General features: G+C 45.2%; 4 protein-coding genes across 4 annotated transcripts; 2 read left to right on the plus strand and 2 right to left on the minus strand.

The window, feature by feature from the left end:
- Positions 1-871: 871 nt before the first annotated feature.
- On the plus strand, positions 872-2,662 carry K444DRAFT_530641 (uncharacterized protein; the record flags this gene model as incomplete). Its single annotated transcript, XM_024874917.1, has 3 exons — positions 872-1,669; positions 2,243-2,387; positions 2,460-2,662. Coding segments are annotated over 3 exons (1,146 nt in total), but the record flags the coding sequence as incomplete, so codon positions are not given.
- A 2,787-nt stretch (positions 2,663-5,449) lies between these two features.
- Positions 5,450-6,240, plus strand: K444DRAFT_724469 (uncharacterized protein). Its single transcript, XM_024888624.1, has 2 exons — positions 5,450-5,644; positions 5,689-6,240. The coding sequence occupies exons 1-2, from the start codon at positions 5,562-5,564 to the stop codon at positions 5,867-5,869; spliced, it is 264 nt and encodes an 87-aa protein (XP_024735724.1). The 5' UTR covers positions 5,450-5,561; the 3' UTR covers positions 5,870-6,240.
- A 428-nt stretch (positions 6,241-6,668) lies between these two features.
- Positions 6,669-8,452, minus strand: K444DRAFT_613636 (PLP-dependent transferase). Its single transcript, XM_024880392.1, has 3 exons — positions 8,372-8,452; positions 7,761-8,173; positions 6,669-7,698 (listed from the first exon to the last, which is right to left on the minus strand). Exons 1-3 carry the CDS (start codon positions 8,426-8,428, stop codon positions 7,017-7,019), a joined length of 1,152 nt encoding a protein of 383 aa, XP_024735725.1. The 5' UTR covers positions 8,429-8,452; the 3' UTR covers positions 6,669-7,016.
- A 495-nt stretch (positions 8,453-8,947) lies between these two features.
- K444DRAFT_613637 (uncharacterized protein) lies at positions 8,948-10,007 on the minus strand. Its single transcript, XM_024880393.1, has one exon. It carries the CDS (start codon positions 9,997-9,999, stop codon positions 9,046-9,048), a length of 954 nt encoding a protein of 317 aa, XP_024735726.1. The 5' UTR covers positions 10,000-10,007; the 3' UTR covers positions 8,948-9,045.
- Positions 10,008-12,908: the final 2,901 nt, after the last annotated feature.

Raw genomic sequence — 12,908 nt, forward strand, 5'->3', positions numbered from 1 at the left:
ATTATATTATATATATCTATTATATTATATATATCTATTATATTATTATATATCTATTATATTATATATATCTATATATATTATATATATCTATTATATTATATATATCTATTATATTATATATATCTATTATAATTATATATATCTATTATATTATATATATCTATTATATATATATATCTATTATATTATATATATCTATTATATTATATATATCTATTATATTATAATATATCTTATTTATTATATATATCTATTATATTATATATATCTATTATATTATATATATCTATTATATTATATATATCTATTATATTATATATATCTATTATATTATATATATAATAATTCTGGCTTTTTTTTCTTTAAAGAATTATCTTCTTTTATTATCTTTTTTATATATTTAGTCCAGAGTTAGAATTTATATATTTTATTACTCTTGTCCCTATTATATTAAGCTTATATAAATAATTATAAACTTCTTTTAATATAATATTATTTATTTATTTTAATTAATATATTATAATAATATAAATCCTAAATAGAAGCGAGTTAAGTATTAATAGCCTTAATTAGAATACGAATTATATAGTTTATTAGTCGCGTTTAGGTAGAATTAATGGTTTATAATAAAATTAGGTGTTTTTAGTAGGGAAAAAGTAGTTTTCGCTAAAAGTCAGAAAATAAGCGCAAAACAAGCCGATCCCGCATACCACTGTAAGGCGAGCTAGCGAGGTTGGGTCGGATTATGAGGCGAACGTGAACTAGCGAGGTTATTCATGTGATCAGGTAGTCAGCTTAAGAATAAACCTAAGACTGATTTAAAATCGGCTTCGCTCGAAAATTTTGGTCCTCGTCTGCTAAAAGAATCATGTCGGCTGAGAGAGGTGAAACGCTTCCGCTAATACTTTCAACTTCATCTTCTCAGTTTCCCCAACAAGGCCAGGTCGATTGGTCCAATCTTAGTAAGAATACCGTGGAATTCACAGTCGATGTGCTTTCTCGCCTCTCCAAAGCGGGAATAGAAGCTTTAACAGTATATGCTACAAAAGTTCTCTTTTCTCATGCAAAACTCGATCAACTGGGCGAACAGCGCATTCTGGACGCTCTCAAAGCTGTGAAGGCCTTCTCATCGCATAGCAATGTCGTATGGTTTGGTTTCGGCATCAAGAACATCTTACGAAGCCTCTCCGAGACACAACAAGGCATTGCATGTATAGGGATTTGCTCTTGCCTGACTGAAGAGTTTTCGACCGAGAAATCTGCTCAGATTTTAGGCGAACTTTTTCAACTTTACAACCCTCCGGCAGATCTTCGACCCTCTCTGCGACAATGGCATGCTATTGTTAGCTCCTGCGAAGGTGTGGTGACGACGACAAACTTTGGTTTCGTTCTTTCTGGGCTTGCTCGGATATGCTTACTCGACGGACATAACGGCCTTTACACAAGCTCAAAACCGAAGGATCTCGCTCATGTACTCAAAGGCCTGTTTGACGTTTCCAACGGCACTCTTGATAAGATACATATATCAGGAGGTAGCGACTGTGCTTGGATTGCAGCAGTGGGCCATTGGCTTTTTGGTCTGCAAGTTGTCGTAGAGGATGCATCTGGGAATATTATCTATCGGCCTGGAGGTATCCGATCCGCAACACGACATGATCCTCAAGTTGTATTATCCTACTCCACTGTAGGACCCCAAAGCCCAGGAACCTCAGCAATTACCCAGAAGAGTTATTCTCTTAGTTCGGGTCGCTTCCTGGTGGATATGGTTCTTGGAAGCCTCCCAGAAGGTGACCTCCTGTCTCATGGCAGACTCGACTGGTCAACATGCCTCCTCGACGCTTTTGGCCAGAGCATGAAGTCACTTTTGACTTCTTTTGCACCACAAACGGCAAAGTGTCTTGGTTCTGCCGCACGTATATATGAATCCCGTATTTGTGATTTCGACGAGGAGCTTAATGAGGAGCTCAATGAGGGGTGTAGTGTCCGTCGACTGGTCTGTACTCCTGGCAGTTTTGGTCGCGGGTTTTGGATTCATGCTCGCCAACAATTTCCCGAACTACGCAATGCCCCAGGTCTAATAAAGACCATGGAGCGACATCAAGAACAATCTCTAGATCTCGCTATTCAGAGTTTCTTAGAGTCAATCAACTCTTTAGCTACGATATGTCGGTGCCAAGATTGTAAGAATGACTCAGCCGGGAAGGGCTTGTCTTCAGACGAATCGACTACTCGGCAAAAGCCCTTGTGTTTAGTACGGCTCATTTACGTACTCTGTTCACTTATTCAGCTTTCATCGCAAATAATTTTCCAAAAAGATCTGGTTGTCTGTCCAACTCTTAATGGGATGAATAGATTATACATGATGACCCGACCAACCATGCCTAGTACAGAAGACTTCGGAAATACTACACAAATTTCATGGCTTGCATTGCTTAGCATCCCATTCCAATTTACAGATTTGCATACTATGGGGTTGTTATTCAATGGCAGGGTGGACTTTGACCCCCTGGACTTCGCTCAAAAGCACACTTGCGCGTCTGCGGCGGACGGGGTCTGCATTTATTTAAACTCCGTCTGCGAGATCTCGAGCGACCCACAACGTGCCTGCTTGATCCACATTGTACCAGGACGGATCGAATGGAATAACTTTTCCTACCACCGAGTGGTAGGCTCTATTAAAGGTCCTCATCGCCACGAATCCTCAGCTATGACAAGGTGGCCATGTACAGGCGCAACGTCAATAACAACCTACGATAAGCTAAAGGACACATCGTCACAGAACTTAGAGGCCTGCTTGATAGTAGTAGAAGAATCGATATCAACGAACACTATTCTGGCCAAATGGAGAATCTCATCTCCTAGCGGCTTTTGGGTGCTTGATCCAGCTGAAATCCATCTCCGATTACAGGCCGCATTCTGCGGTAAGATCTGCGATGACAAAGGTTGTGGTTCTCTAAAAGGATTGAAAAGTACTCTAGTCGAAGGAGATGGGTTTCTGAATGGTGAGGCTCTCGGTATAGATGGCACATCTTTCATGTACGGTCCTCTTGTGCGTGTATTCCCTGGAAATCCACTAGCAGTCTGGTTAGCGCTCTCGCAGGGCACTTTCACTTGCAATGATAATATCATTGTTCATCAAGAAGCGTTACTACAAGGGAAGCAATGCATACGATGCTGTATTATAAATACCATGAAGCGTTCTCATGTGGATGACGATGAAGCGGCGGAACTGAACATTTCTTTGGCTGGGGTTAGTATAATTACAAACCCCTCATTTGCAAGCTAATTTAAATATTTCATTATTGGTATTAATAAACGATTCTCTAGTTTGTTTTGAAACATTCAATCTGTGGCTGATTTTAAAAAAAGAATTGCATAAATATGTGTAAACTAGAGAGCTCAAATGGGACCACGTAGAGACAAGACAACGATGATATAGCTAGGCCTCAAGAGATCCCAAAGGCCCGTGTCCCCCTTGTACTAAAATAGTTCTTCCTCGGCGTCACTTACATTCGACTGAAGCTAGCTCACTCATAGTAGAGACTAAAGCAGCAGCAGCTCAAGTCTAGAATCGGAAATGGAAAATGTCATGAAAACATTCCAGTATGATACTAACTATAACTACATGGGATTTGGGGTTAATCTTTCGACCTAGTAGCGAGCGTCGACCCATATTACGATACGACTTCCTCTTTCCCCAAGCCAAGAAAGCTATAGTAGCGTCTTCAGCCGTTGCGACGATCGTCGATCGAGCGCGCTAGAGGCCAGGTTCAAACGCTTGACAATGCGACCAACTTCCCATCGTATGCTAAAGTTTACCATTGTTGCACGACAGATGATCTCCCGAGCCCGAACTCAACAGGGGTTGAAATACAGTCGTTCCGATTAGGTTGCGGGGTTTGCAGGTCGTCCGATGTTTTCTACTCGGAAAGATAATGCTATCATTGACGCTAAGCATGTTTATGCATGAGAATAGCACATGCTTATAAAAGATAAGCAAGATTTTCACATACGGGAAATAGACTACCGGCATAAATGTAATCATACAAGGGTTGCATCGCTCCTCGATGACTCGCGGACTATTACGTGCAGTTCTCGGCCACATGAGATATGTAGTAGGTTTAGGTCACCGCAAGTCAATCGCAACTATTAACCAATCGCTAGTACATGCGACCCTATTTCACACGCTACTTTCTAGCTTCGCGATCCCCGCGATTCCCGAGCTGCCGTTCCCAGATGTAGTGTGCGGTGTGCCTTGCCTTGCCTTGCCCTGAGCGAGTTCCACGAATGAACGCCTCCCTTTGCTATCATAAAAAGCTTTAACTAGACGTAGAGATAGAAGTCTAACGCTTAGTCCACGCACTCCAATTGGCAGTGCAGAGAGCTACATTTTTGTACGCTACTTTCGGCATTCGCGGTACCTGAGATCGGGCAGGTTTCGGTTCCTAGATGTGGCGTTGCGGGGTACATTCCCCGGTCCACGAATAAACGCCTGTGCTTGGACGATAAAACGCGGTGATTATGATCTAAAAATGGCTCGGGGGAGTCTCGGTCGTAAGGGAGCCAAAATGGGAGACAAAATGAGGAAAGTGTAACCGAGCATTAAGGGAGCCGGAACAAGTCCCTGTGGGAGCTACTGTAAAATGGCCCCTTAGCGCATGCTCAGGCTGACTCTGCCGTGTGCTCAGGTTGCTTAGGCCGAGCTCAGGAATGCTCACCCTCGCCTCAGGTTAAGGCGGCAGCTACTCACGTCCAAATACTAAAATAGAATCAGCGAAAAAAAAAAGTTGAGTATGACTTTACTGGGAGTCTAGGGTATTACCTGAGACTGTGGAATTAACGAGGAGCTTGATTATAAATCCGGCCATCCCCCCATTGTAACAACTCTTGAACACCTTACAAAAGAGCTACCAAGGGTTGTGTAAAGGAAGTACAAGAATATATGTATTAAGACATTTACAAGGGCACTCCAAAGAGGACTTCCAAGAGACCAATATATGAGACCAAGGGAAGACTAAGACAAAGTAATCAATTACATTACTATGACAATCCAGAAGGCAATTGATGACACAGTACCCACGGTAGTTACATGCGCTGGGTCAATACCTGGCTTCACAGAGTATAGGAACGCAATAGACAAGGTCAAATAGGCGTAGAGACGATGGAGGTCTAGGCCTACAGAATTCAACTGTACGAACCGCAACAGGCCAAACACATTAGAGCAACGGTAATGTCGCAGGCAAACAGAGATACACATGGAGAAAGAGTATCACAGGTCACAGAACAGAGAGTTTATATGGTGCTAGTAAAATGGGCCAGAAACAGAGGCAACCATAGGACTGCATTCACAGCTAACCTAAAGCATAAGCAAGACACACTGCTTTCAGAGATGTCTAAGAAGTTGGGGGTATTGCAACAAACGTTCTTTCCCAAAGTACCAAAGACCGACCTCTGTAACTCTTGAAGCTATATATACGTTCCGGCCAGAGGGACCGGGTTCCGATCACCAAACATGAAGTACGCACAGCAATTCAGACTGCACCACCAGACAAAGCACCATGGGAAGACCAGATTCCAAACTAATACTCAAGGCTACACTGGAACTACTCGTTCCAGCCCTCACCACCGTTTTCATACCCCCGTTTCCCTTTAAGCAATCGAACACAGTCGCGCTATGGAAACTAGGAAGAGTGGCTACACTGAACTCAAGTTAGATAAGCCTGTGGTACTAATGAACACACTAGGCAAGATCATGGACACTCTACTGGCTAGATGGATTCAGCATATCACTGAAACATGCGAGCTACCCCCCACATACACAGATAGTGGGGGGAGGAAGAACCTGCCATGGGTACACAAAGTGTAAAGAAGGAAGGACGTTGCAAGCTTACCCATGTTAGACATATCTGGAGCATTTGACAATGAATCACATGCAAGACTCCTCCACAATGTCCAGACATGTAGACTACCACTAAGCTCATATATTGGATACGGAGTTACTTATCAAACCAAAGATCTAAAATCAAGCTGTGTAAAGGGATCGGTCCAGAATTTGAAGTCAGAATAAGTACTCCACAGGGATCACCACTGTCACCAATACTCTACCTTTTCTTCAACGCGGATTTACTCAAAATAGGAATTGGAGGCGCGCTTATTACAGTCTACGTTCACTCTATAGCTATCATGATTGAAGGAGGCAACACAGCATCTAACAATAGCGTCCTCACAACCATCTATCAAACAGCAGCGAGGCATGCGGCGAGGAGTGCACAACTGCACGCCTCAGTGTTTGCACCCCAAAAATATGAACTTAAACACTTCATACATACACTGCCAAGACGCAAAAGATTCAAGGACAAAATGCTAGGTCTCACAATAAAAGCCAAAAGCCGATCTAAGTAGTGGAAGCAAAGCAAAATGCTTATTACCTAATGATTTAACTAAAATCTAAGCTCGAGGAAATAACTCATCTACATAAGGGCAATGGCACGGCTACTAAATCAATTAAGACCCTATCCACAATCCCAGAATCTATATGAGGAGCGACACGACAGCAGATTATAAAGCTCTTCAAGCAGTGGTCATTTCAGGAATGCTATGTGCATGTTCCACGTGGTATACACTATCAAAAGATTGTGGATGTAAGACTCAGAAGAAGCAGGCTGAGAAAGCACTGACCCAGCTACAGAAGAAATCACACTGTGTTGCCACAGGAGCATTTCAGACTACTGTACAGCGCTATTAGTGTTGGAAATAGAGACGCATACCTTATCAGTACCATTACAACTGCTTCGGGGTCCGATGAACACGACCCTCAGGATCAAAGCAACCCCTAAATTCTGGCACATCCAGCAGTATAGAGGTGTAGGTTATGATATATGCAAAGCCCGACTCTTCCCACACTAGAGAAATAGCTGAAAATTAATTATATCAAACAAAGCAAATGTCTTCTTATTTAATCTTAATTATAAATGCAAAACTTTTCATCGAGCTCCTCTTTATTGCCCAGTGGCCTAAATCTTCTGGAAAAGTCTCTCTAGCAGTGGCAAACTCTCACGAAGCAGATTTGGGTCACCTAACGTAATCCTCACATATCCCTTGAAATCATCTGAACTCCCTTCGCTAAAGCAGGCACCAGGAATCACGCAAACGCTCTCCTCGTCGCTAAGCCTTTTACCAAATTCCATGTCATCCACCGGCTTCCTATCTCGATCGAGAATCTGCACAAACGCTGTTCCCGCTCCCCGTGGCGTAACCCAGTGGCATTGCTTCGCATTACGCTTCACAAACTCGTCAAGAATCGCAATACTCTCTTTGCAGAGCGCAAGATTGCGCTTCATCAGATTCGGCAATACAGCCGGGTCGAGAGCAAAAGCTGCTACGCTATCATCGAGCTGGGATACGCTAATTGTCGTATAGTCCCTCGCCTTGCTCACCTTGTGCATGAGCTCCGTATTCTGTGTTACTATCCAGCCGAGTCGAATGCCGGGAATAGCGAACGCCTTAGAGAGAGATCCAGTTGCGACACTGTTGGCATATCCGATAGAAACAAACGAAGGCGGGGCGGGCTCAGTGAAGTACATGGGGCTGAAAACCTCATCGGAGAAAACGAGAATATTGTACCTGCGGGCAATTTCGGCGATTTTCAGAAGAAATCCAATTGGCAGGACGGCTCCAGTAGGATTATTTGGGTTACTGTCCAAGGTCAGCCTAACATGCTCCAAAAAACTTTAGACGATATGTGATAGCAATCTTACTTGAGAATAATAGCCTTGGTGTTTGGTTTAATCATGGCAGCAAGCTCATCAATGCTCGGCATCCAGCCGTTCTCATGCATTTTCCACAATCCCACGTCAACACCTGCGAACTTTGGCACGAGATACAACTGCCCATATGTGGGGTATTGGCAGATGACATGGTCCCCTGGGCCGCAGATCGTGCTGAGGAGAAGGTAATTGGCCATGATGGAGCCTGGCGTGATCAGGACATTTTCGGCCGTCAGCTTGTTGTTTTCAGACGAGTGCAGCTCAGCGATGCGCTCGCGGAGCCTGAGTGAGCCTTCGTAAGACCCGTACGTGAGTTTGAGTTCCGGGTCAAAGACTTCGAGACCTGGATTTGTAGAGAGCCTCTTTAGGTCATTTACGGATAGGGCAGATGCGTATGAGCCTGGCTGATTATTAGTTGGGTGTTGGCGAAATTTAACTTGTAATCTAGGTCTCACCTTGAAGCTCATAGCGGCTTTTTGGCTGTAATAAAACTGGTCAGTTTCTTTTATCTACAATAGAAGTATACTTCACAGCGAGACTGACGCCATAGGTTCGCACTATTAGACCGCTGTTAGCATTACACATAAGTAGATAATAAACACGGCTCGAGTGGTTTGCTTACTCCAGTGGTCAATCTGAAACTCTTGTATGTTCATCATATTGATAGAGATATATTATATTCATTCGCATTGAAATTTCACGGACGAATATCACCTCGAGTATAAAAGGTAGAGATAACAGAAGCCTATAAGTATGAAGTGTTACAATGCGCTAAAACCAGACAGCTTTAGCTTCTGGCACTACACACGCCTTTATCTTGACATAGGTAGTCGTTGTGCAATACTCCGTTGTTATCCTTGATTTGCCGAATTAGAGGTAAGAGGCCACGGAAATCTTGGGTATTTGCTCAGTAAGCCGATATTGGCCGAGTAGACCCGGCGCATTTGGACGAGAAGATGCGCAAAATTCCGCCAAAACTGAATGCTCCGGGCACTTCCTAGTAAGCACTTCGCCGACCCGTGTCGGGCACATAAGTGGGAACCGAAATCGGCTTCACACCTTGAACTCAATGAATTTGACGATCGACGATGGTGAGTTAAGCAGGTGTGGGTCGGCAGCGGCAAAGGGATACGCCTGCCGTTATACTCTTTCTAAACGCACACTTTGGGGATCAGGGCGCAGTGGGATAACAGAACTGTCATTTCAAGTAAGCATGGGGGAATGGAAAAGTTGATTCGTTTTTCTTCTATTTTACAAGTCAAGGAACACGGGTTCCTCAAAAATGCCAAGGCTCCTGTTTCTCCACCATCAAGCTACCAGCACTCTCACAGCTCATCCTATGGCCAACCTGGGTCTGCTTCCATCCACTGGGCCCGGCTACAGGCGATTCAGTGCTCCCGGACTCGTCACAGCTATCGCTTCCAGTCTGAGTTCCCCTTTTGCTCGAATTAATTGTGGACTGCGAGCGACGGAGGATTTTCGCCTTCAACCATGAACCAGGCGAAACAGCCTGAGGAGCAGGAAGCGGCGTTGAAGATTCCCCACGCACTCCTCTATCATTGTGCGAAATACGCGGGTAGTGGAATTTCACCCATCCAGGCACGGACACGAAGGAGCGGGTTTCACTTTCCACCGACGCCAGGGTCGTTTGACTGTTCCTGTAACACCATGAGCGGTTGAAGGCGGGAGGTAAGACTTGGATTGGGAAAGCTTGTGGTCGAAGAAATTCATCCGGCTCGCTCTGTACAAGGTCTCTCGAAACAGATATGGCTGGAGGTCGAGGAGGCGAGAGCACAGCTGGCAGAGGCGGAAGCGAAGGGGGAGATTCTACGTCAATAACACTTTGGGCGGCCGAGGCAGTTGAGCGTCGGCGGAAGAATGAGACGAACGAGTTCCGGCTGGGAGTGCCTTCTCCTGGTGTATGAGGCGTGACGGGATTCTGCCTGAGGGGATTGAACCGAACGAGTCTTCTCAAAGATCTGGGGAGCGACCGCCTCGATTTCTCGGTTACAGTTGGCCGCGCAAAGGTTGACCTATAATCCCAACCTACACTACCTCTTAAGCCAGCTTCTGGTGTCAACAGAGCATCGGAGATCTCTGGAGGCCTTTGGTTTCGAGTCCGCCAACGGGAATTTGAACCTGGGGTCAGCCGACGCCGTGCAAGACATGGCAGAGCTTTTGATATCTCTCCCCTGTATCGCCTGAAGAGGAGAAGTATAAGTGCCAACATAATTCCAAAACCAGCTGCTTGATCATTAGCCTTCGATGTTGGATAGTTAGAGTAGAATACAGATTTGAACATACCAATAGTTCCAACGGCAATACCAACTTTTTGCCCTGGCGCTGCAGCTTTATGTCCAGACGGAGCAATGTTACTCGGGGCGTAGCAAACCTGTCCAGTTTGCTGAGCAGTCGCACTGCTAGCACTTGTCTGCAGTGTTGTCTCCACTGAGAACAAAGTAGTTGACAGAGTTGACGACTCGGATAACAAACAGGTGACACTACTAGGGGCACCTTGGCTGCTGATACTAATATGAGATGTTGTCGATGACTCCGTAGTCTGTGTAAAGGAGACATAGAATGTCTTGGAACTTGTCGACAGAGTGAAGATAATAGATGTGATACTGGGAGGAGAAGACGTGGGAGGAGAGCTTGTTGGTGTTGAACTCGTCTGGAAAGAGAGCGGAGCGGTTGATGAAGGAGTAGAGGAAGGCGGAGGCGGCGAGGGAGAAGGAGTGTTTGATGATGAAGATGTTGATGATGACGAGGGCGATGAAGGTGTTGATGTTGATGACGATGTCCCTGGGAAAGTAGTTTGGCTGGCTGGTGGTACTGGCGCTACCGTGGCAGGCACTTTACTTGGAGGTCCTTTCTGATTCCCTGCAGGTCCGGGAGGCCCATTCTTATTGTTTTGCAGACCTGGTGGACTTCTGCCTCCCCCATTGTCTCGAGCAGCAAGCGCCTCTCCTAAATTTTGGCCGCTTGGAAACACCATTCTATCGTAATCCCTAGACTTGCGATCAATGGGATCCTGTTAAGCCTCAGATAAGTAAAACTTACCAGTCAACCTTTAGTAAGCCGACCAATTGTCGTTAGGTTCAGCCATCAAGAATAGACGATGAAGAGATGACCCGTGGGATATCTTTGGAAATAACGGAAAATATAATAATTTCGAAGTGTGCAAATCAATTGTTACTGCAGAAGAAAGAAAGAGCGGAAAGAAAGCGCCAAAATGGGTAAATGCCACACCAGGTGTACAAGAAACGAAAGGTTCAACTAGGAGAAAAGCAATGAACACGAGGCGAAGGTTGGCAACAGATCGTAGGTTTATATCCACAACGGTACACCCTGAGAGCCTGGTCCAACGTGTAAAGAAGCAAAGAGACAGCCACGATTCCATTAATGTGTCAGACAGACCGCAAGTGGCACTCCGGGCACACCTTTTTCCCAGGTTTTCTGCCGCCAGAGGATTGTGGAGGGTGCGGGCCATGCTCTAAACTACGGGCTGTCAACTTCGAGTTCGTCCCACGGGGAACCAATAGATAAGGACGAGTGCCATCTTATCATGGCAGCGGCTTTGAAAGGAAACGGGACGAGTGTTTCAAACGGTGGTGTTTGTGATCCGCGCGCGGGAATTCTATATCTAGTTCGAGAGCGAGGTTGTGGCTGAGGCCTGAAACGGACGGGTGTCTGGGGCTACTGGAACTTCCAAAACCCGGTGACAGGAACAATCATCGAGCGATCCGGGGCTTCAAGCAGCAACTATTGGTTAATTCTGAGACTTCAAAATGATCAACTCGAGTTTGACGGGCCTTCCCAGCGCACCTGTTCCAATTTTGATAGGGAAGGAGCCAAGAAACATGGGCGACGGGTGCTGAGTGATCGTTCGATCACCAAGAAACATCAAAGATCATTTATTAATCGCACAGGCTCTCTGCATGTCTCGATTTTTGTGGGTCTCCTAGCTGCAATACCCAAGAGGCTCAATGATTACTATTTCTGATGTAAAATGCTGCGGTATTTGGTGTGCCTTCATGGTGTGTTTTCGTTTGTTGTTGGGTTCCACCCGTGTCTCACGTGAGCAGCGCCGCCTTTGCTCAGGTTCGGCTCATGCCTGGCCTATTTTCGGCTCAGGTCTGCTCACCCTATTGATACATCTCATCAGAAATCGTCAACTTTAACCAGGGGCCTAAAAAGACGCCCATCGCCCAGCCAGAGGTCTGTATTCTGTCACTACTGTACATCCCTAGATAGCTAGCCCCGTCTGCTTCATTCGGAGTGCGGAAATGCCCGCGTACAGTGACGTTTTCTGCATCTTACTTCAGCGTGTTTTACGCCCCCCTATGTCCCTTGCCAAGGGCTTTATACTTTGTGTATAGCCGGCCGTTCTCCTCTTGCTTTCGCATCTTTCCCTCTTATCTTTCTCACTCATCTTCCACTTTATTCCCACCCTTCTATCCCGCACTCTTCGACTTTTGGGCTTGTTTGGTTGCTTCTTGCCCGATTTCTTTTCGTCCGAACCTCCCACATGTGCGATGTCAAGACGGCTTTTAAGGAAGATCTCCGATACGCTGTCCGCTGGATGATCTTTATTAACGCCTTAGGTCTCGGTGCTATCCTTGTCTGCGGCGAGGCCATTGCGAAACTCGTGTGCGCAAGCCCTGCAGTGACTGTCTCTCTTTGCTGACTCTGCATAGGTATAAGACCTCGGGGAACAACAAGAATGACCTCGGCTGGCTCGCCACCAAAATCTGGCAGTGTCGCACAATCGATTTCGGGGCCCTCTGTGGCATCTACTATAGTAAACCGCCACGAGTAAGACATATCACAACAGGAGCGATCACAACCTTTGATTTCTTATTCATTAGTATAGTAGCTTTGCATTTAAATTTCACGCAATTCTAACATGTTTCTTGACTTTGGTTACTGCCTCATCCGTGATATCATTCGTTTAGACTTTGGTCTCGCCGTACCATTTGCTATTAGTAAACCGCCCATGCCCAAAATTTGACTATACCAGAGTTTCCTCGTCACCTCCTAGATCTGTTTTTGCAGACATAGTATAGTAAAGGTTCGCTGTCTTGCACGATTCAAACGAAGAAGGCTGCGAGTAAGAAAAAGGCAACCATTATTATAAAC

Source organism: Hyaloscypha bicolor, assembly GCF_002865645.1.
Source record: "Hyaloscypha bicolor E unplaced genomic scaffold K444scaffold_87, whole genome shotgun sequence".
Classification (NCBI taxonomy): domain Eukaryota; kingdom Fungi; phylum Ascomycota; class Leotiomycetes; order Helotiales; family Hyaloscyphaceae; genus Hyaloscypha; species Hyaloscypha bicolor.

Excerpts from the sequence above, each read along its gene's own strand:
- K444DRAFT_724469 (XM_024888624.1), top strand. The coding sequence starts at position 5,562 with ATGGGAAGACCAGATTCCAAACTAATACTCAAGGCTACACTGGAACTA. Across the intron at positions 5,645-5,688 it reads ACCACCGTTTTCATACCCCC|GAAGAGTGGCTACACTGAAC; the intron begins GTTTCCCTTTAA and ends TATGGAAACTAG.
- K444DRAFT_613636 (XM_024880392.1), bottom strand. The coding sequence starts at position 8,428 with ATGATGAACATACAAGAGTTTCAGATTGACCACTGGAGTAAGCAAACC. Across the intron at positions 8,174-8,371 it reads GTAAGCAAACCACTCGAGCC|CCAGGCTCATACGCATCTGC; the intron begins GTGTTTATTATC and ends ACTAATAATCAG. Across the intron at positions 7,699-7,760 it reads ACCAAGGCTATTATTCTCAA|TAACCCAAATAATCCTACTG; the intron begins GTAAGATTGCTA and ends GACCTTGGACAG.
- K444DRAFT_613637 (XM_024880393.1), bottom strand. The coding sequence starts at position 9,999 with ATGTTGGCACTTATACTTCTCCTCTTCAGGCGATACAGGGGAGAGATA.